General features: G+C 44.7%; 1 protein-coding gene across 1 annotated transcript; it reads left to right on the plus strand.

The window, feature by feature from the left end:
- Positions 1–3,348: 3,348 nt before the first annotated feature.
- Positions 3,349–24,296, plus strand: kcng2 (potassium voltage-gated channel, subfamily G, member 2). The gene is made up of 3 exons (XM_068731308.1): positions 3,349–3,842; positions 8,856–9,758; positions 22,348–24,296. The coding sequence occupies exons 2-3, from the start codon at positions 8,970–8,972 to the stop codon at positions 23,173–23,175; spliced, it is 1,617 nt and encodes a 538-aa protein (XP_068587409.1). The 5' UTR covers positions 3,349–3,842; positions 8,856–8,969; the 3' UTR covers positions 23,176–24,296.
- Positions 24,297–24,506: the final 210 nt, after the last annotated feature.

Here is a 24,506-nt window from a genome sequence, read left to right on the forward strand (position 1 = left end):
CGTTGTTGTTGTTGTTGTTGTTGTTGTTGTGGTGGCTCTTACCTAATCAATCAGTTTAAATGAAATTGATTTCATTTGACACAAACACACACAATTTATGACTTACCACAATTTGATTGAACCAAATTCGTCCGGTGGGCATTTTTCTCGAACCACATCGACTTGGCCTGTGAGCTCACAGACGCCATCAGATTCACTGATAATATGCAGGGACATGTCCCTCTGAACACTTTCATTCTGTTTGCCTTCACCTGAAGGTCTCTGCTCATGCGGAGCCCCCCCCCCCGGCGGACCGGCGGGCAGCAGATTAACATTGAAGCCGTCTCCGTCGGCCTCGGATCGTAACGAGATCCTCCGCGGGGCGAGCGTCTTATTAACGACAGCGGGTCATCATCGCGAGGCCAAAAAAAAAAGCCTTGTATCGGCACGACGCATGATGCGCGTCGTGCCGGGAGGCCGCACATGTTCGCTCAGGTGGAGAAGCCTTTGAAAAAAAAAAAAAAAACCACAACAACCTGCTGTGAAGAGAAAACGGATCGATATCCCCTCCAGGGGCCAAAACCTTTACAGAGAATGATGTAGTTAATCGACCCTGTGAGGACAGCATTAGTATTAGAAACAGAATAACCTATAACCTGCTTTCAACAATCCAGGCAACAAGAGATTTAATTAGTAGCATATTCCCACCCAGGAGTACTTCTACCCCAGGAGGTACTGCCAGGGGATTACGTGGAAAGATTGTAGAGTAGCTCGACGGGCCTCAAAAGAAAGTATGAATTACAAAATGATTAGATCATATCTACACAGGGTCATCTGTAACATCCTAACACCATGTGTTAGGACGAAATGTGTGAAATGTAATTGGAAAAAGCTGAAGCTAATGAACAGATCAAGTAACAGACGAATTGAAATAACTAGCTAACAGGTGTAATAGGTATAAAAATACTGGATAACTGGATCAAATAGATGGATATGAGTAACAGATGCATGATAGAAACAGCTAGCAGTTGATAAAGTAGCTGAAAATGATGAATATATGGTTCAAATAGACATCTAACAGTTGATATATAGCTAAAAAAAAACCTGGATAAATGCATCAAATTGAAAGCTAAAGGTAACAGATAAATGGTCACTATGGATAGACTACAGCTGATATCTAAAAAAAACTGGATAAATGCTTCAAATAGACAGCTAAGAGTTGCTGTAATTAGCTAAAGATAACGTATGATTGGTTAACGGTGATGGCAAAAAGTAACTAGTCAAAATAGACGGCTGGAGGTCAAATAGCTGTAAAAGGGTATTATGTGTCTATATTGCTGATGCAGCATATTTTCGGAGCATTGGGATTCATCAACGTCGGGACGCTAGTGGAGAGCGGCTAACAGCTGTATCAGTGGAGCTCGTGGTTCCTCTCTCTCTCTCTCTCTCTCTCTCTCTCTCTCTCTCTCTCTCTCTCTCTCTCTCTCTCTCTCTCTCTCTCTCTCTCTCTCTCTCTCTCTCCTTGTGTTTCTTTGTCCACATGATGAAGACCTAAAATAGCTGCCTGACTCAGGACGGTTAAATTAAATTAAATATGGTTTTGCACAACAACAAACTTCCATTTTAACATCTCATCAAGTGGCGTGACCTGAAAACACCTTGAATAGCACGCACACACACACACACACACACACACACACACACACACACACACACACACACACACGCACACACACACACACACACACACACACACAGGGACAGGAAGAGTCTGGCTCGTGAGAGAGAGATGAATACGAGGGAGCGGATGGCGGATTAATAATGTCTGTCTGCAGACAAAAGGGACCCGGGAGGATCTCCTACCTTGATGTGAGCTCAGAATTAACTGCAGAAACTCACCAACTAAAGTCAGACACACAAACAAAGAGAGGAGTGGACTTGCCGAGTTCATAACTCCTCGAGGGGACATCTGAAGGCTTTATGCTTTTTTTTCTGCTGGCTGTGCGATTTTTCCCGCTCCATTAAAAAAGTCCAATTAACTTTCCCTCTCAAAAAATGTAAAGGATCTCTCATGATCAAATCTTTATGGTCTTTTCTCCCCGAAGACATCTCATCGGGTCATTTTTTATTTTTTTTTTAAATCGAGTGAGGACACTTTTTTTTTTTCCACTTACCTTGCAGGACTCCACGTCTTTCTTCCCGGATGCCTTCGAGGTGCAGACTTCCTGCAGATCCCCTCTAAAGTCCCGGACAGGAAGTGATCCCGTCAAAGAAAAGTAAATGCAAAAAAAAAAAAAAAAAGACACGGAAGTGCATTTAAACTGCCGCAACAAAACGATGCATACAGGCCCGCTTTAAGTCCATGCTTACAAAGATGATGCATGTAAACGAGTTACACACTGCATATGTTGCTGCAGCTGCTTTATTTGACTTATTCTAATGATCCATTCATCGTTTTGTCCAATCGTGCTTCTCATAGGGCCTTAATGTTACGGCACGATAGAAGCAGGCGTGCTCGGGTGGAGAGGGCAAACTGGGAGTTTTGTGGGTTTTGAAGGGGAACTCCATGAACACATGTCACATACTCAGCCTCCTCCATTGTGGATTTTAGAAGATGTAGTATTTGAGCAGCACCTCTGGGTCTGGCTAGTGTTCCGTGTTTTGTCCAGGGACAACTTAACACCATGTCAGCCCCTAAAAACCACCACCTGTCCTTCATTCTAATCTTAAGTCTGTTTAAAATCTCATTTCTTACGTCACCACATGTGAAGCTGTTCGCCCTGAGCTTTGTTAGCAGGTATTTAGCCGAGCACATAGATCCTCATCATCACCGCTGTTTACTCTGCCATCGATCAGATTCCAACAATCAATTGTCTCTCTGCCGGCTCTCATTTTGAGTTAAGCTGACGTCGTGTTGACAGAAATGAAAGGGGAAGCTCGAGCCAGTGAGACAGGCTTTCAAGCAGAGCCACACCTACTGTCCGAGCTGGGTGGGCCTGACTCTGACTTTTGGGTCTTTTTTTTTTTTTTTTTTTTTCTCCTGCTTTGGGAAACTATACGAGCAAAGGTGATGAGTTGAGTATTCTAGAAATAAAGTGTAGATTAGATCTAAATAACATCATAGATAAACTTACCAGAAATCTTTTTTTTAAAAGCAGAATTTGGCGCCAGGTGAGTGAATAAAATGATACAGATTCACAAGAAAAGAAAATTAGAGTCCATGCTTATGTCATAACAGTGAGATGAAATACATAACAAACACTCCCCCCCCCCCCCCCCCCCCCCGACGCTGTCGGGTTGGACTTGCAGCATGCGTGGTTTCCCAGAGACGCAGTTTGGCAGTTGAGCGCAGCGCACCGCGGAGCGCGCAGCTCCGGACGCACCTGAACAGTCAGAGCGGTGTGACCATCATCAGTCTTTCAGCTGCACACACACACACACACACACACACGCACACACAGACACACAGACACACACAAACGCGCGCGCTCTCACACACGACAGTCTGCTCTGCTACAGCTGCCACGTCGTCTCTGATGGAGAGCGGAGCAGACTGACGGAGTGTTTGTTGATGTGGAGTAACGTGTCCGTCCACCTCCTTTGGTCATCCGCACCTCCGCGGACCGAATCGGGTGTTTTTCGAGGCTCCGCGGATCTATTCTGGACGTTCGAACGGCGACTTTTTAAGAAGCCGCAAAAACTCCGTGGAGAAAAAAAAAAAAAAATAAAATCGATCGCAGCGTGAATTGTACTACAATGTCCCAGAACATCTGCGTGGAAAACTTAAAGGCATGCCGCACTTTGAGGGCTGCGAACGCGCGAGCCGGCTGAAACACATGGACACGAGCTCAACTACACACTGGGTAAGTCTGGCAATTAGGATTTACTTCTTTTTTTTTTTTTTTTTTAATGACATTAGTGGTTGTTTTTAACCCCACAAATGGGTCGAAATTGTGTTGGAGCCATTAAGAGGAGAACACTTGACCCATCAGACGTTGATCACACACGTCTGCTATAACAGAAGCATTCTGTCTTCCATGTCCAAGTCCATGTCATTGTAATATCCCACTGGTCTCCCTTTAGGGGGCCGTGAAGGGGCCACAGGGGCCAATTATTCTCAATGACTGCTTCCATAATGTCCTCGTGGTTCAATAACCCTAACGTGTTCTTGAATGGACTCTTGAGCGCTTCCACACGTGTTCCTCCTTGTACTTAATTCATCTCCTCCTGGTATATTATTACACGCTTCCTACAAAAGGGAATAGGCGGCAGCTTCCCTTTACATTGAAGGGATTTATCCTCACGTGTGTGTGTGTGTGTGTGTGTGTGTGTGTGTGTGTGTGTGTGTGTGTGTTTCACTCCCAACGTTGTTCTTCTTTCAGTCCCGTCGTGCTGCTTCCTCATCAGACAAAATCGTACCTCTCCAAAGCCTTGTCCTGGGTTCACCTGTCAGTATTTAAGTAGATGAGAGGCTTTTAGAAGACGATTCTTAGAGAAATGTCCCCTCTCCCTTTCTTGTTTGGATTGTCCATATAAACATGCCCCCCCCCCCCCCCCTCTCCTCCTTGTGCCGGGTTCATTAAACCTGTTGGTATGTGGAGACGAACGCTCTCCTTCGCAGTAAAGTCGGGGGGCCAAAGCACTGCACCGGTGCGGGGCCCTTGAAACGAGAGAGAGGACAAACTTAATGAGAACAGATTACGTAGAACATGGCAGTCTGTTCTGTATCGCTGTGGTTTTTTAAAACGTCATTTTTTCGCCCTGCGACCAAAACACTTCAGCAAGCTCATCTCTCTAATTAGCCCTCCTGCTCTGTGAGCTGGAGGAGGAAAAGCTGCACGGTGGCTCAATATAGAAAGACACCGCTGCACTTATAATATAATAAACAGAGGAAAAGTGGAGAGAGAGACCGCAGACGTGCCACATTCTCCATGTGTTTGTTTGCGACTGTGCTTCCGCTCAGACGTCACATTCTCTCCGCTTTCAGGCTCACCATCAAATAGATCCTTTCCCCTTCCAGCAATTTATTCAGCCCATTATCTCCTCCTCTCTGTCTTGTTAAAATCCAGCTCTTTCAATCAACTGATTCACACCGACTGTCAAGGCTCCAAGCGGCAGGTTTTAATTTTTTTTTTTTCTTCTCAATTTGAGATCGTCACGCTACTTCTGGAGGTTCTGAACAGCAGTATGTAAAAGTGGGAGAGACCGGCTGCTTAAGTTCTGAAGTCTCCGGCGGTTGCGGAGGCAGATGTTGCGTGTTTGGGGTGGGCCGAGAGAAAAGTGAGCAAAAAAAAAAACTGGGGGAGAAGTGGTTCCTTTGTACGATGGGAGCCAATCACACGTCAGGGACTCCCCACAACTTGTTAGGACAGTTCATGTTTAAGAAGAAGATATATGCAGCACAAACAAGTCAGCAATTATAGATTGTTTTGGTGCGAGTTGCCTTGTTTTGAAGACGGATGTCGGGCCTTCTGTGTGCAGATCTGACACGAAACTGCTCACAACAAGGTCTGTGGACTATCATGAGAAACCGGGTCAGGAGTTCTGGTAAAAGACACGGCTGCTTTCGTTTTTTCAGATGTATTTTTATCAGCACTTACAAGCCGATTGCCATACATTATATTTGAGGGACGGTAGATCGCTTTATGGTCGATAACCTCCAAAACTATAGGCAACTCACAGGTAAGAGGAAAAATATGTATTTTTGATTTTGGGGTGAACCGTCCCTTTAAGAGTTCAAGTAAATATCAAGACTTTAGGGTATAGAAAGACTTGTCGACTTGGATCAACCCATTTATGATTCAAGATGTTTTGCCATTTCTTATTATGAACATTGTGAGTTGAATCTATAATAAAGCATCTCTTTTTTTCTTTTTTTTATGACACAACCCCCCAGCTGGTCAACATAACCATCACTTCCTGTGACTCAGACTCTTAAAGGTGCTCTTCATCTCTGCCCCTCAGACTCTTACGTATGTGATTAATGTCGTGAGAAGTACTCTTTCCGTGATTATTGCAGTCGGAGGGAGAGACGCTTTGCGTCATTCGTTCTAGATTGTGAAATGTCTTTCTCTTGGCTGATTTGCTTGCGCCGCTACACTTAATAATTGTCCTCGTTGCTTTTGAGCGCGGACTCAGAGGAGGACCAATCAGTCTGATTCAGGAGCAGGTCTGGTGACGGTTCAGCGTCCTTCAGGATCTCTGTGTCCCGCAAGAAGACTTCTGCTTCGGGGCCTTTTTTTTTTTTTTTTTTTACGAGGGTGAAGAGTGGATGTGGGAAGGGCTGATGTGTCAGTGATGCACGAATTGCAGATTTATGCAAAGAGGCATGTAAATTATATTTGCGTGAGCAACAGGTGGCGAAAGCAGAGTTTAAAAGTACCCCACATTGATAAAAAAGGAAAGAGATGAATCTACCTTAGGAGTATTTCTTGAAAACATTGTTGAAGGAATGCTTTTTTTTTTTTAAATTGACTATTTTGTCACAGATCCAGCGTCTGAAACACCAGCACAGAGGCGTTCAGGCTCACAGCTCTCTGGCAAAAATATTGTGTGTCGAGGATGAAAGGAAACATGAATATGCTTCACTCACCATGCCTAATGAGCATGAGAGGGACGTTAAGTACTTGAAATGGAACTTCTTTTTTTTTTCTTTTTTACTCAAAATCCCACTTAATAAGTAAAGTGTTGCATTAGTGGCCTGGTTTATCAAATTAGAAAAAACAAATACAGATCTCAAGGCTTGCAAGATTAGCAAAGGGGTACAAACAAATCCTGGTTACTTGTACTGCTTGAAATCCATCATGACTGAAAAGCAACTTGTCGTTTTAAATGCTTTTTGGATTTAACAAACAGGATATAAGGTGTTCGTTAGCTTTAGGAGATCTGGTAGGCATGTTATGTCACCTTTGGACAGAGCCAGGCTAGTGTTTTCCCTCCGCGTCCATGTCTTATGCTAAGCTAAGCTAACCCATCTACTGGCTGGACTTCAGATCTTCTTGTCCATCTCTCAGAGAGAAAGTGAAAAAGCAAGCTAAGTATATTTTAAACAAAATATTCTTTTTAGACCACAATCCTGCTGCTGTAGTGCCTTAATCCTGCATTCATAAATATAAAATTCCCATGATTCAATAAGCCGTGTTTGACATGTCGCCTCTCTGCGGTGCTCCTCCCTATACGACTTTCTTTTTGTGCTCCTTGAAGCCACCCCTGGGTGCAGTGTCATGCTCAATAAACTGCTCCTGTCAGAAGCACTTTGCTGAGTCGCTGTAGAGGTGCAGCTCTCCGAAACCCCCCCCCCCCCTCGGAGAAAGCGGCCTGTTTCAAAAACGATTGGCCTCACAATAGAAGCACAAACTCGGAGGATAGCCGGAGGGTTGCCTCCCTTAATTTGTTGTGATGATGTGCCCGTCCTCCCTACATCAGCTCCACTGCCTCGGGTCCAGCCAGCACAGCCAGACTAAAGGGTCGCTGGCCTGTTGCTGCAGCCTGGGCTTAGAAGCCGATATTAAATATAACAAGAGTCTCAGCTTGTTAAGACGCCATGGATTCAGAAATGGTAAATTTCATCTAAATGCCTTTTTTTTTCGGAAGATGTGAAACGAGTCAATGCAGACGGATGAGACTGGGCTGACTCAGCAAAAACACCAGGCAGCTGGACATCTCTGTCTTGGTGGAGTCATTGGTTGATTCCCTTAAGTCGGTGGCGTTAAGGTGATACTTTCCTTTCGTCTATATGTCCCTCATTGCGCCGTGTGAAAGTCTACATTGTGATGTTGATTCACCACAGACGACTCTAAGTTGTCTTATTCCAGAGCCTGGTGTCGCAGTAAACAGAAAAACAACGTTATTCATTTCTCAGCATTGGGTTCAGGCTGCAACTTGGCATCTAGTTGCTTTTATTTGATCTTTCATTGCGACTGGAGTCCAGAGAAGAGTGTTTTGACTCGGTGGTTGTCTGCAACATTATTTCTGTGTTCTATTCACAGTCCAACAAGAAAAGTAGGACTCTGTGGATCACTTTCAAAGAGTTTCCTGATACATTTTTCCTTTGTACCGGTGGATTGCCTACTCCGGGTAGGGAATGAGTCCTTACCCCAAGTGAAGGAGTTCAAGTACCTCGGGGTCTTGTTCGGCGAGTCAGGGAACAATGGAACGTGAGATTGGCCGGAGAATTGGAGCAGCTGGGACGGTATTGCAGTCGCTTTACCGCACCTTTGTGACGAAAAGAGAGCTGAGCTGAGGTCATGTCGACTGGGTCATGACCGAAAGAATCAGATCGCGGGTACAAGCTGGATGCTGAAATGGGTTTCCTCAGGAGGGCGGCGGGCGTCTCCCTCAGAGATAGGGTGAGAAGTTCGGTCATCCGTGAGGGACTCGGAGTAGAGCCGCTGCTCCTTTTGCGTGGAAAGGAGCCGGTCGAGGTGGTTTCGGGCATCTGGTAAGGATGCCACCTGGGCGCCTCCCTAGGGAGGTGTTCCAGGCACGACCAGCTGGGAGGAGACCCCGAGGGAGGCCCGGGACCAGGTGGAGGGACTATATCTCCAAACTGGTCCTGGGAGCGCCTCAGGATCCCCCCAGTCAGAGCTGAGCTGATGTGGCACCGGGAAAGGGAAGTTTGGGGGTCCACCTGCTGGAGCTGTTGCCCCCGAGACCCAATCCCGGATAAGCGGTGTGAGATGAGATGAGAGAGAGTTTTCCTTTGTTAGAACTACATGTTCTTAATTGGTTTGACTGGGTTTCCTCTCATATCCTGAAGATACGAAACTATGCTCAAAGTAGTTTGTACGCGTTGTAAGACCACATCTAATGACACAAAAAGTGTGTAAAGACACTAAATAAATGTAATTGTTGTCTCGTCTTTTTTTGTCCTACAGAGACATGCTGTGCTGCTGAATGGGTGACAAGCTCCCTGTCGCCTCACGAACCCTGTGAAGCCCCCCCGTCCCATCTCGTTGTGCAGGACAGGGTCCCCCAGCAAAGTGGCAGTGATGTACCAGGAGGTGGCCTTCCTGGCGGGAAGCACCGATCACCAGTTCACCCCGTTCCACTTCAAGCCTGTGGAGAACACGCGGGAGGTCAAAAGCAAAAAGGGCTTGTTCTACAAGCGAGCCCAGCTGCTGCTCCAGCCTCAGCCCCGGCAACAGGATGGGGACGAGATCGGCCTAACCGACGGGGCGGCCATCATCAACGTGGGGGGGATCAAGTACCGCATCCCCTGGTCCACGCTGGAGGAGTTCCCCCTGACGAGACTGGGCAAGCTGCGCGGCTGCAGAAACGAGGACGAGATCATGGACTTGTGCGACGACTACGACGGCAGCCGCAACGAGTACTTCTTCGACCGAAGCCCGTCGGCTTTCCGCACAATCGTCTCTTTCTTGGCGGCAGGGAAGCTGCGGCTGCTCAGGGAGATGTGCGCTCTGTCCTTCCAGGAGGAGCTGCTGTACTGGGGGGTGGAGGAGAACAACCTGGACTGGTGCTGCCTCAGGAAGCTGCGGCTCAGGCAGGAGGAGTACAAGGAGCTGCAGAGGCTGGAGGAGGAGGAGGCCGAGCTCACCTCGCCGCAGTCCTGCGAGGAGAGCCCTCAGCCCCCCGGAGCGGGGCCGCAGGAAGAGGTCCAGACGGGGGACTGCATGCGAAGACTGAGGGACATGGTGGAGAACCCCCACTCCGGCCTGCCGGGGAAGATCTTCGCCTGTCTGTCTGTGATATTCGTAGCCATCACGGCGGTGACGCTGTGTGTCAGCACCATGCCAGACCTCAGAGAGGAGGAGGAGAGGGTGAGTTCACTCCGTCTCTTCAGTAAATCAACTTCTGTAATTACTTTTTGCCTTGTCCTTCTTACTCACAAATCCGTTTTAAATTATCCCAAAAAGTCCAAACTCATATCTGCTTCCCCATATTTCGTTTCTGGAACGAAGTACTGACAATTATTGGAATGATTCAACTCGGCAACAAGCCGCAGCACTCTAGCGTCCAAATCATTGAGCCACCATTCAAAAGAGAGGCATCTCCCAATTTTTTAATTTTGAAGCGAGGACAGTATCAAATTAACAATTTTAGAAAGTAAAAAAACAAGCAGGCAGTAATGTGATATCCACAGAGTAATATAGCCGCTATATAACTCTATATAACTATATAATATAACAGCTATACAAATGCTAAAGCCATCACATGCTGAACAGATTTTCATGATGAACACACACATAACTATAAACTTAAGGAACCTCGCACCGAGGATTCCTTTTTATTCCTAACAGCCTTAGGGATGCGAGTGCTTCACAGCTGCTACAGTAGAATTGAGATTATGTTGATGCAGCGGCCCACATACAGAGTCTTCCTGGGCTTTATTGTAAATCATTGTGACAGAGGCGAAAGGCTCAGGGACACAGAAGCTTCCTCTCCGTTCACTTTAATACCATATTATTGCGTCGCTCCCCTCACTGTTCCTGCAGCATAAATGCCTTCGTAGCAACACACGAGATCCAAGTTCTCCCCAAATGCAGGCAGCAATTGACAGCGTATATATACACAACATGGAAAACGGCTATATGTATATTTACATATCTTTAAATGAATAGTCCGTTCTGGTTTCTGGATTTCGGTTCAGTGATTGCAACATCCCACAGATACTCTCCCCGTGTAGCTGATTTTGCTCGACCTGCTTCCAAAAATGAATATGAAATGAGATCAAATGAATGTTAAATAGGCTCATTATTGTTATATAACATGATGATTATGCAAATTATAGCCATGCAGTCTTAATCCATACAGTTAAAGGCTTGTTTATATCTAGACCAGCTGACCAGTAAACTAATTGGGAGCTTCAAATGGAAATAAATTACATTTATATTGAGTGTCGTGTTCACTTTGGAGCTTCATGGATGCAGACGCTTTTTAACTGTTATGTAGATGCTGCATGGCATTTTAGAAAGCATCTTTGATGTTCCAGTCCAAAGATCTGCTAAAACATGTTATCATGAACAACAAGACAAGACAGATTAACTACTGAAGGGGACATTTAAAATTCAACATTTGGGAAATAACTTAACTTGCTTTCTGAGCGTTAGATGAGAAGATCGATATTGATTTAATGTCTGTACTTTAATGGAGCTGGGGCATGGTTAGCTTAGCTTAGCACGAAGACTGGAAACAAGAGGAAACTGCTAATCTTGCTCTGTCCAAAATCATTCTATAGCAACAACTCTAAGTATCTAATTAACACGTTAAATCGTATTTGTTAATAGCACCTAATTGTGGTTTTGGAGGGAGTTTTGTATTTTTGGCAAACAACAGCTGTAACGTGTGCAGAGACAGTCAACTATTGTCAATGGAACGTAGCTAGAAAGTGTGCGCTAATTTGCATACAGGTCGTTATGCTGCGATTTGCACATCTGTTAAAGATGAACCTTTATAAAAGAGATGAAAATTGTTGTCGTTGATGTTCAAGCTGCTACCATCCCATATTTAGTTAATGTAGAATAAAAACAAAGGAGGAAGAGTTCCTCGTGTCTGGTTGACGTCGTCAAGAGAAGCTAACGTCGGCCTTGAAAGTTGCTTGATTTGTTGCTAGGTTCTTTGTTTTAAGCTAGCTTCCATGTGTTTTAGTGCTTTTGCTAACAGGCTACAAATGTCCCGACTCTCCGTGTTTAACGCACAGACATCTTTACATTCCACTCTTGTAAAGGAAGTAATTGTATTTTCCAAGATTCAGTTTACTCCAAAGAATCTGAATCTGGTTAAAGCCAGCACTGAACAAACAGAACGAATAAAAACAAACATGGCCGACAATATTCCAAAGCTTGAGAAGGTCTAAATAAAAAAAATGTTCCTCGTAACCTAAAGTCTCTAATTAGGTGTGATAGTGAGAGCGGAGCACATCCACGTGTTGCTGCATTCAGCTTTCATCTCCATATTGCTGCCTCAGGCTTTTGTACCCACTTACTACACATGCTGTCACAGTCTGTGACAAGTGGAGCACAAAAAAGAAGCGTATTAAAGCCTACGACGTCTTTTTCATGTCCACCTTTGCCTCTGAGACTTCAGAAAGCCTCGGAGATCTGGCTCCAGAGCGTCTTTGTATCGCTAATTCGACCCCCGAACGACATCAGCGGACCGGCGTATGATTAATGAAGAGCCCCCGCCGCTTCTCCCTCTGTCGAAGATATATCTTCATCAGCAGGCTGGGAGGAGGAGGAGGAGGAGGGGGTTGTTAGCATGAAGTGTGTAAGCTTCAAAGGGAAAATCAATCAGGAAAACAAAACGGGTGAAAGCTCAACCAAGACCAGCTTAGACACAGTCTCATTTTTATCTCCAATTTAAGTGTCATCTGTCATTATAGGCCTGTGTGAAACCGCAGCTTTAATTATCTGGATCAGAAGAGCAACGGGAGTGATTATATGTTTCAAACTCTGGACAGCTGAAAAGGTGTCATCGTGGCACCAATTAAGCACCCAGGAGGGCCTGAAATAGTGAGCCTCCGCTCCTCCTCCACGAGAACATCAGGTGGTGGTGGTTCATTAGAAGTGAGAACCCAAACTAAGTGGGCAAACCCCCCCCCCCCCAAAAAAACGCAAGGGTTTATGGGTATAATGAGGTGGCTGTGTCATTCTTGGGAAAACCTAGGATAACACAATGAAGGGAGGCAAACCACAACCTGCCACTTATTTGCATATTCTTAACCGCCAAAGAGACGGTAAATAGAAACAAAAGTGACACCCTCAAAATGCTAATAGACACACAACTAAAAATGTATCCTAAAAGTGTCGTGAGTGCGCCTCTGGCTGGGTGGTAATTGTTTCCGTGTGCAGATAAAGGAATCCTACACACAAAAAGAGACAAAACAAACAAAAAATAAAAGTGTTTTGTTCCCATCAGTCATGGTTTTGTAACGAGGTGTTCCTTACTGCCATGTCAGGAGATGGATTTGGCCTTGCTCTGAAGACGTGCGTTGGTGCTCTGCGAGTGGGCTTCACTTCCCGCATTGTCTTCATTCACACCAACGTCAAGCAAAGCGTTTGAGTAGCTCAACCCTTGCATTCAGCTCAAATTGGTGAACTGCTTTTTGCTAATAACCCACATCTCTCTTTTACTGGAGTCCGCCCACTCACCCCCCCCGCCCCCCCCATTACAGAACTTCCCAAATATCCATTAGCTTTGATAGCCAACCATTTACATCTGCACAGATCCTCCCCATAGTAATGAAACTAATGAAATGATCATTTCCCTTAGATACCCATATCTAGGTTATAATATATTGTGTATTTCTAATGTTGCCTGATGTTTTCGAGACCTCCATTATGGCTCCAGGGTTTGGCAGTATGAAGGGAGCAGCGCTCCCGTGTTGAATACACTGCCTGCTACACCCGATTCAACCCACTAATACTAATACGTTCAATGAAACGCATTGCATTCGTTTATTATTCATTCAAACCTGCAAAAACTGATTTCCTGGGCAGTTTGGGACATTGGAAACAAGCTTTGGACACAACACGTATATATATATATATATATATATATATATATATATATATATATATATATATATATATATATATATATGGCTTATATTTAAAGTTTGTATGGCAAATAACACACATCCAGCAGGTTATGAAGCAACATTAGCATTCATTAGCAACATTAGCATTCTTCCTGAGAGGAAGATACGTCTCTTTAGCTGCTAAACACACTAATGTTCACCAGCTGGTTGTCAACTGTGTCTGTTAGGCCGTCGCCATCTTGGCCATTTGCAACCACACTTTGACGTGAGAGGGCGGAGCTAACCGACAGCTAAATAAGACATTTTTTAGCCGACCGAAATGTTAAGATTATCTTTCATGAACTGAGAACACAATGCTTTGTCGTCTATTTTATTCTGAATGGGGACCATAGTTCACTAAATTAAACTCATGTTTTCTGAGGTAATAAATCAAGAGAGAAGTAGGGTAATTTTCTCTTTACCTATTTTTTGTAACCAAAAGAGTCGCCCCCTGATGGCCATTAGAAAGAATGCAAGTTTAACGACGAAGGTTGCCGCCAGACGAAAAACAGTATAAAGTTACGGGCCAGAAAACCAAAACAGTGAGCAAACAGCTGCCTCTTCCACATACACATAGTCATGTAAGGCGCTCAAAGCGTCGTAACATTTTTATTTAACCAGGAAATGAAGTCATGTTATGAAGCTCTCAGTCGTGGATTCCAGCCTAAATTAGATTGCACGGTGAAGCGGGAGGGCAATGCAACCCAAACCCAGGAAAGCGTCCATCTTTATGCACTTGGTCACTTGAGCCGGAGGAGGGAGTTCGGGGCAGAAAAAAAAAAGAAGTTTTTTAAGGATCCTCCTGCAATGAAAAGCACTTAGCCGGGCTCTCTAATCTAATGTGGCTCTTAGAAAAAGCATTTGGTGGCTAAAAGGCCTTTCTCTACCCCTCTCATTCTCTAACACACATACACAATATAAAAAAAATAAGAAGCTATATTGCATTTTGCATTTCATGGCCGCTCTTTGCACTCTCTGGATGAATAGGGGATGAAACATCTCAAGTGTTTTGTCGATTTCTTCCCTCAGAATTGCTTACTCCGTTCACAGAAGCGTCTTTTGGAAAACCCGCGTTCCCGTCCCATTTATTCTCCCGTGGCTCTAACCTCTCGGTGACTCGGCTCATGCCTCAGAGCCCTATACGCTCCTTTCTGATGTAAATCCCAGCCACTTTAAAAAGCACGCCCTCCTCACCACAGCCAGAAATCGTCGCAGCGGAGGCAGAGCTCAGAGGGTCTGGACGGGCGTGGAGGAGAAATGTAGACATTAAATAGAAAGATGTTTGTCTTAGTCTATGCTGAGAATAAGAGGTGAACATCACTCATCCCTCCTGACTGTGAGGTAGACGTATCGCTGTTCTTCGTGCTCGGAGGAGTGTGTGCGATCCATCACGGTGGTGATGATTTGTGTTTCTCATTCTGTGTTCGGTAAATAATGAGTCGAGAAATCTGTAAATCCCCACGGGAGCGTTGGCGTGTTTTATGCCTGGAGTGAACCTCCTCTACTGTCCGTTTAAAAACATGTGACAGGTGATGCACAGAGATTGGATGAGTGCCAACATATTTGCAGGGGGATTTTAAACGAGAGAAAAATGGTTCTTTAAGCTGTTAATATTAATATTGTACTTTGCAAGAAGCAAATGAGTCAATTAAAATAGGCTCAGTCAAAGCCGCCCAACTGCACAGTACCATCAGCTTATCCCATTTTTTTTTTTAAATGTATTCATCGATTTAAGTTCATAATGTGATACTAACAATATAGAGCCATGATATCCAGCAAAAACGATACGAGGATATTTTACTGAGCTGTTCCAAGACAAATGGCAAATTAGCACAACAACAACCCGCCGAACGAAAAGCTACAGAGGCCGTTTGGAGGGGATTTGTTGTTTTTCACGCGTGACAAAGCTCATTTCTTTGAATTGTCTCGCCGGCCAAACGTACTGTATAGTTGAGTCCAATGGCTCTCATCAACTCTTAACGACGTCGTTTCTGGCACGCAAGCTCAGCCGAGTGAACGTTCACTATTTGGCACCAGAGACGGTCGTGCGATGCGCTCTTTCCACTGGTTACTCTCTCTGTCCTCTCAAAACTACTCGACTCCATCTGAAACGAGACGCTGCAGGATGTAGCGGCCTCTCGAGAGTCTCCCGGTTTTTTTTTTTAGGACTGTATCTGAGATTTGAGTGTCTATAATAATTTGTGTCTGGGTTTAACATTTGGAATGTGTAAAGTTTGGAAGGACCAAAAGTTAATTTACTTGGCGAGAGGATTGTGTCAAAGTATTTCTGGATGCAATCAGCCTGTAAAAATAAGGGTAAAGGTTTGGAGACTATCTACTGCTTGGATGACCCCACTACTTCTACTGTGTTTATATCTAAATCCCATTCTGACTCGGCTTTAACTAAATTCAACCTTTTACCTCCGCTGACCTTTGAGAGCTCTAACTTTGCCTCACATGCCTCGACATTGCCGCCCGGTTCCAGGATGAATCTGCAAAAAACTGAGAGTAAAAGAGGTTAAATAATGTAATGTATTTCTCCAACCCTTTGGTTACAACAGAAAAACGCTCCAGTTTAGCTCTCGCTCTAATTGCTCTTCCCCGCGGAGCTGCAAGCGCACCAGCCGAGCGAGGAGGGAACGTCTTTGACTTCATTAGAAAAAAAAAAAAAACGCTCCTCCTGTTGCCATAGAAGCGTTTGCATTAGTCGAACATTTACAGCAAGAGTAGTCCGTCTGCCGTTGACCGAAACAATTGTCCTACCCAATATTTAAATGAATATTTAAATGTTTCTTCCAGTCTAACCACGAAGGAAGCACTTTGCTGTGTAGCCTGTGAGGGATATTGAGCGATGATGCGCCGGGAAATTTGAGGGAACAGTTGTAAAATCTAGATCTAATCAAAGTCCCAGGAGACTGAGCCTCCATGTCATGCTAATGCATATGTATATATATATATATACAGTATGTGCAGTATGTGTATATATCTATGGCACAACTTTCAGCCCGTTTAAGTTGCTCATAAATGTTGTTGTTGCCAACTTTAAAACGTTAAAACCGGACCGCTCCCTCTCTGTTGACTTCAGTCCATCAGTTCTAGCTGTGTTCATTGTAAATGTGTGTTTTAGGGCAGCAGAGAGGCAGCGAGAGGCGCATTCGTCAGGCAACGGCCATAATTATTGACGGTATTATAGATTAGGTTAGACCATAATGACACTATAATGACCCCCATGGGGAATTGTGGTTGTCACAGCAGTAGAGAACAGGATATAAATAACAGTGTATGGGCATACGGGGAGGAAAAAAAAAGACGGCGTGTTCCTGGTACTTCAGAGCTGAAGTGGATGGTCAGCTATTCAGCCGCAACCATTATCAGGCCTACGGACAGAACAATGCTTTAATGTATCCAGAAGGGCAACTGCGCGGCGCAGGCTGTTATCAGAGCAGGTAGTTACAGGTAACATGCGTGCAAGTTGTGTAAAATGAGTATTATTGGCTTTTTGCGGAAACATAATACAGATTCTGTTCAGCAAAGTACAGCAAGCATCTGGCACGAAGTTCCGCAGCCGTCCCTAAAGAACCGAGCGTAATAAATACATATTGACAAGCCACAAAAGTGCTTGGGCCGAGATCAATGCCCACGTGTGTGTGTGTGTGTGTGTGTGTGTGTGTGTGTGTGTGTGTGTGTGCGTGTGTGCGCGCGTTTGAGTTATAGCAGTGTTTTCAGACGATCGAAAAAAATATATATATATATTTCTGAAATGATTAAAATATTTTGATCAGACTCCATGGCGGTGGTGGATTCGACTTCTTCTCCTTCTTGCCAAAGACGATGTTTTTTTAAAAAAGTTCCAGGGAAAGTAATCATGCTTATGTAATTATTGAATCTGGGTTTGAGCAGAATACTTTTCCCGCTAATTAAAACTCTGCATCCTAATCACACACACACACACACACACACACACACACACACACACACACACAGAGTGAGACATACTGGAGGAAATTCACCAAACCACAGTGGGGGAAATAAGATATTATTTGGTCATTTTGAGAAATGATTAGACTCACAGCAGGTCGCAAAGCTATTAACTCAGTGGGAACATTCGTCTTATTTGTTATAATTTGTGTAAAATGACTCGAGTGAGCTCCTATCGGCTCAGGTTTCTCCCCCCGAGGCAGGTTACCCCCCCCCCCCCCCCCGAACCATCCTGCTCTCCTGACTCGCTGCTGCCTCTTTCTCAGGCAAGTAATCGCAAACCCAGCATTCAATGTCACAGATTTTACACTGAATGAAAGTAATTTTAAGGTTGTGGGAGAAGAATTAAGACGAGGATAGAAAAATACACTTGACTGACAGTGTTTGGACGTGGAGTTGACAGGCGTGAGGCCCTGTGCTGACGTTGAAATGCAGCGTGTTACTTACTTTTAGTACTAATGGTTATTGAATACATCGTTAACTGCGGGGGGAAGGGGGGGGGGGGGGGGGGGGGGGTGCAGAAGCCTATATCCCAGCATGCACTGTGTGAGTGGCAGGAGGCCGTCAGTCTTTTTCAGGGCTATAAATAGACAAATATATATTTAGTAAGTTTACAATTCCCCGAAACTGCAGCCAGTAGTCAATAAATGACATAAATGAATGTGGAAATGAAACGTTGTGAATGTAGTTGAGTTGAGCAAACACGTGTTCTTTCACTTTGCAGTTGGCTGTGCACAGTTATTGCCTCGCATATCCGAAAAAAAATAAAGAAAGTCACACTCATAGTAACCTTCTGACAGGGAACTTTGGTCCAAAGTAAAACATCTCAACAAATATCGGCTGGACTGCCAGACACAGACATTGAAATAACGTTTGGTTAATCCCCAAATCTAGCGTCATCATCGGGTTAAGATTTCAGTTTGTCAAATAAAAATATCTGCAAAAACATCATTCGCACAACGACATCCACAAAAACACCTCGGCTGTAATTTGTGTTCAGCGCTAACCAGCAAATGCGAACACTTTAAAAATAAAATGGTGACGATGGTAAACATTTCTTTCTGACACATCTGTGTTTTAACGCTGTTGGCATTTATCCCCAAAGCACTGCTGAGCCTCTCATCCACTGTGTGGTAGACTGTCCCCGAATGCTTTCCACTGGAAAGCTCAGGGAAGCCAGTTGTCTGCGCGTTACAAAGCTGGACACAAAGATGAAATGCTATCGGAGGTGTTTCAAAACCATGTTTTTTCACTTTTACAACGGAGAAGGCTTCGAGGATGAGCACCAACTGATTCTGGTTTACTTCCTGGAACGGTCTCCCATGCGGTAGATAAGACATTCCCAAAAGGGACTAGTGTAACTATAAATAACCTGACCATTTAAGTGTAGTATTTTTGGCTTTAATCTGCACTTTTGCAATAATGCTAGTGTCCTGCTGTCACGTTATGGCGTGAGCTACAGATCCACGAGTTAGGTGTCTTCTTGTAAAGCACGTAGGAAGCAGAAGTCCGCTTCTATATGCATTTGCTTCATCGGCAGCACCGACTGTTGGTACTAAAGCCCTTTTCATCCTGTATGTTACTGGTTTCATTCACGCGCGATCCCATCATTGTTGTGAAATAAGATGCCGTCTTTGTGAAGAAGCTTATTAAGATGGTTTTCTGGAAGAGAGCGGGAAGCGTTGAAACTCGATCTGAGAGCAAACACACACGAGACACTCAAGTGCACACAGTGGAGCCCAGCGGGGGTGAATGAATAAATCCATTAAAAGCATGGGCGTGCCGAGGACAGAAACCAGGCTCGGCACTTGAAGTCCCCCTGTTTGTGAATCACACCCACTCCCAGCGTATCCGCGGGGATCAGAGGTGAGGCCGCCGCCTCCCTCGTTGTTTGGTTTGCATGCTTGTCTTCAGCTGTGACAGGGGTCAGAGTCCCCTGATCGCTGAGACGGATAATTGTGTGCTTTTAATTTTGATCCTCCTGCGCTTCTGCCTACATCAGAGGCTTCTCGGTGTGGAGAACGGGCAGGCGGGAGGGAGCGGAACATGCACTCAGCCAGAAAAGCCTCCGACAGAGAGAAAACAATACAAATACGCTGGTCAAATACGGAGGAAAAGGGACAGTATCGGGTTTTTAAAAAAAACAACAACAGACAGACTCCCTTGTGGACGCAGGAGAGCAGAAAGACAGAGGAGGTGTGAAACTTACTGGTTACCATGTGAAAAAACACACACGAATGAGCTCCTTAAGGATTTGGACAGGAGCAGATATATTTGTCTTGGCTTCAGACTCGTTTTTTATTTTGGATGTGGAATGACAGCATGTGGTTAGAGGGTGGATTTCAGCTCAAATTTTGAATTTCTCTGCAGCGACTCCAGAGCTTTCGACGTTGCCATGTGCTGCAGAGCTTTAATGTGCCCCGCAAAATGCAAAAAAAATGTGGTGTTCGGGGAAACACTTTGCACGAGGACTCAGAGGATGGATTGATGACCCAGCCATAAAGCGGATAATGAGTTAGAGAGAGAATACAGAAAATATGCTACTGACGATATGCAACTTAATGGAGAGGCTCTTTTGCTGAATATAATAATATTCAGCAAAGTACTGTTTCCTCTATAATCTATCCAAATGGTTTTGGCAATCCCAAAATGGGAGAATGTAACATTTCCTTTTCAATTTCTGGTCCAATTCGGCTTCAAATCCCCTCACGGAGAAGCTGACAATCTGTGCTCTTAACCTTGCAGTTATTTCATCATTTCACATTTAAAAAATAAGAACATATAGGCTTGTTAGCAGCTGGCCAGGGACCTATGGAGCCGTGCCGAGGAAGAGAACCAACTCCGTATTGTTCATTTTAATGTTGGCTGTGGACGGCAGCCAACAGAGACTTTCTGATGTGACTCTGACTAACAGAAAATTAAAATCCTCTCATCCTCTGCTTTTACTCCTCAGTAAGCCGGCTGTGTAACTAAACTAAAATGTCTGTACTGTAGCTACACCTCGTCTGATGTAAACAAGCCTCCATCGCTACTGTGGCAACCCACGCAGTAACATTGTGATGTAAATGATTGTGATTTTTAACCACTTTAGCAGCAGATTGCGTAGAATCTCCTATATAATCAGTGAAATGCAGTTTGATTAAAGAGAGCTATGTGTGGCTGTACTTGAGCTAAAAGCACATTAGCATGCTAATACGTTTCCAATTGTGATTCTGGCATGTTGATGTTCAGCTTTAGCGCGTTAGCGTTCAAACATTTGCTAATTAGCGCTGAACACAAAGTGCAGATGGGGCTGAAGGGACTTTTCATGAAGTTTTGAGCAGATGACAGGTCCGTATGAAAAACCCAGGGGATCAAGATCATCGGGATGTGTTGCATTTCATCCTCTGGGGACCATGCATGCTTGTAGAAAAGGGACATGGTGCTTCATCACATTATTGTTGAGATATTTTAGTCTAGACCAACAGACTGACGTGCCGCTAGCGGGGCTAACAACTGTTCAGACAGCTAGAGGTACTAACAATGAACTTCACAGCTAAAGACGATTGCTAGCTAGCTGGTGAACTCGATGGAATGTTTTCTCGGTCAAATCTGCAATTTTGCGATGCAAGTAATGCCGACCGGAATTTAATTGCACTTTCACATCGCGATGACGACTTCTCCAAATCCATATAAGCAGTTAATTGCTTCTGCTGCTGCTGCTGCTGCTGCTGCTGCTGCTGCGGAGAAACTGCAACTCCAGCTGTGCCGATCAGTTATATACATGGTCCTTAATGGGTTTAGCAAGTTTTAGCTCTCTAGGGCAAAAAAAACTAAAAAAAACATGCTATATGCAAAACTGAGTCTATACTGAAAAATGCATGAGGCTCAATCGGTGAGGAGGACTTCCTTTTCTTTGAGGCCACTCGGTTGGAATGACGTCTCCATGGCAGCAGAGCTGTTGACTGAGCAAATACTAAAGGGGGAAAATGTTTTGCTCGTATATTCACTCTCATGCGCACATTCTCACCTGGAGAAAATCTTTACAAGCACAGCGTTGTGTTTTCACAACGCTAATGTCATCATATGTTTCTAAGCACAACATCAAAGTCACAAGTATCTGAGCCACGAAACACGACGGATTCTTTAGAGGTATCTATTTCTCAGTGTTACACATTTCAAAGAGGAACTTTCTGTATGGTATTCTCGTATTCCATTTAATCCACACATAATTAAGTGACACAAATAAAGCAAAGTATATTGTTTGTAATTAGTAACACTTAATTAAATGCTGAAAAAATGTTCAGTGTCCTCCGGGGGTAACTTTGACTTAATAACCAAGTAATCTCTTATAATTATATTTTTAAAATATGTATGAACCCTATTTCAGCAGAAAAAAAAAAAATAGATTATCATTAAAAGAGGGAATATTTCAGCCGCGGTAGCCTTCAGAAGGCACGATGACTGAGACAGTTAATTACTCGCGCAGCATTGTCTGCACGTCTACAGCGCTCACCTCTCAATCCGTCAGGTTTTTGACGTGCGAGTCGGCGAGGGTCTACTAAATGAGATAATCAGAGCCTTTTGTTTTACACTTCACGAATCTCTCAGCAACCTTCTCTTTCGCGTTTTGTTCGCCGTCACCTTTTTGTTGTTGTGAGATCAAACGCGTCAGCCTCCTCTGTCAATGACAAACCCCACAAACCAAATAGCAGGCTTTTGAAATAGTCTTAATCGCTGACTACACTGCACCTTATCTGAAGCACTATTTATCTCGCACACTGAGGGGGTGTTGTTGCTGTTTTGTAATGTAACACAACCCGTAGTTAATCTTTATGTGCTTTTTTTTCTTCTTTCTTTTCTTCTCTCCGTAGGGTGAGTGCTCCCAGAGGTGCTACAACATCTTCGTGCTGGAGACGGTGTGCGTTGCGTGGTTCTCCCTGGAGTTCACGCTGCGCTTCATTCAGACGCAGAGCAAGTGCATGTTCTTGCGAACGCCTCTAAACGTCATCGACGTGGTGGCCATCCTTCCCTACTACATCACCCTCATCGTGGACTCTCTGTCGGTGGGGGGGAAGCCCGCGGGCTCGGGGAACAACTACCTGGAGAAGGTGGGGTTAGTCCTCCGCGTCCTGCGAGCTCTGCGGATCTTCTACGTGATGAGGTTGGCTCGCCATTCCTTAGGCTTGCAGACGCTCGGGCTGACGGTGAGGAGGTGTACGCGGGAGTTCGGCCTGTTGCTGCTTTTCCTTTGCGTCGCCATGGCTCTTTTCTCCCCGCTGGTGTTCCTGGCTGAGAGCGAGCTGGGCGCCAAGCAGGAGTTCACGAGCATCCCTGGCAGCTACTGGTGGGCCGTCATCTCCATGACGACGGTCGGCTACGGCGACATGGTGCCCAGGAGCATCCCCGGCCAGGTGGTGGCGCTCAGCAGCATCCTGAGCGGCATCCTCCTCATGGCTTTCCCCGTCACGTCCATCTTTCACACCTTCTCCCGCTCCTACTTGGAGCTCAAGGAGGAGCAGATCCGGGCGCTGAGGCAGAAGCCGGACTCGCAGGACAGCACCAAGTCCCAGAACAGCGAGGACTCTCAGGAGACGGACAGCTACCACGGCATCGCGGAGGCCGCGGCCTCGTCCATGCAGCGGAGGAAGTCCATGGCTGCTCGCAGGGCTGCTGAGATTAAAGCGGCCATGCAATCTTAGAGCTGCTCTGGCTGTCTGTGTTCAAGCGGCAGTGTGGGAGGCCGTGGCAGCCACCAGCGCTGGGACTTCCAAGTTGACAAGCTGCAGGACTTGTGAGCAGGGAGGAGATTTTCTCCTCTGGAGATTGAGGTCTCCGCTTTGATCGTGGGAAGCCGCTTGTGCACCAGAGTGGATCTGACTTTCTAACGTTTTTTTCTCCACAAATTTGACTTAGAACTTAGATAGTTCAAGTACATCATTAAAGAACCAGTCGAATGAGAGAAAAAAGTGACAGACAGGATTCTCTCTGACTGCGATTGAGACGTGAGACGAGTCTGAGCAAACGGACACGAAAAAGACAAGTTGTTTTTCAGACCCTAGACTTATAAATAATGTTCCTCATGTAGCTGCATCTGAGAGGATTGTCTGAAATAAAGGTATTTGCTGAGTTGTGAGACATGTAGTCTGTTATTGATGTGCAATACCATCTCCATATTGCATTTTGTCCAAACCAAATAACGTTGTTATGTAAGGTACACACATGCACGTGATGATGTCAGCACATTTATTTGCAATGAAGCGGAGCTTATTAATCTACGACATAACACAAAACTCATTTATTTGTCAAAGGGCTATGCACACACTCGTGTCTGCAAACAATACCTGGTTCCCATGCAAGAGTAGTACGAGTAACAGGCTTGTTCGCTTTTATCAAGGTTTCAGCAAAGTTTTAGTTGTTGCCTTGTTAAAAATGATACACGCATATCTGTTTGTTCAACCCTTTGGTTCAGGAGCAACTTGCCATGACGCGCAAATTGCCGTGAAATCTGGTTTGGCCACTCGTATTTTCAAAGAGGTATCTCCTATTGATCGTAGTGACCTCCTCCTGAACTTTTGTGTTGCACCATCATCAGGTCAAATTTATACTTGCTTTGTACTGTTAAAAAATAAATAATATTAATAATTTGCCAGATTTCCTTCAAATTGCTTGTCAGTAGTCAGGGTCAACAGAAGATGACTTAATGATTTTGCTTATAATTCAACATTAAAATGTATCTGAGCTGTCATTTTGTTGAATTGTTTTTGTGTTTTTTGCCCAATCCTCTACATAAATCTGGAAGGTTTGTATATGTTTCATTATAGTTATAACCACCCAAAGTTTAAATTACTGCTCAGTTTCTCATTTTTTGGGTATTATGAGTGATTACTTAGTGTCCTTGATACTGACCGCACTAGTTAGAGCTACTGTGTCTTTTGGAGAGATGGATGTTGGTGCCAGACGTCTTACCGCATTTTGAGGTAAAGTGACCAGTGGACACAAATATTAAAATAAATTCATAAATTAAAATGAA

This window comes from Cebidichthys violaceus, unplaced genomic scaffold, assembly GCF_023349555.1.
Source record: "Cebidichthys violaceus isolate CVI_PGR_0920_01 unplaced genomic scaffold, fCebVio1.0.p SCAF_50, whole genome shotgun sequence".
In the NCBI taxonomy this organism is placed as follows: domain Eukaryota; kingdom Metazoa; phylum Chordata; class Actinopteri; order Perciformes; family Stichaeidae; genus Cebidichthys; species Cebidichthys violaceus.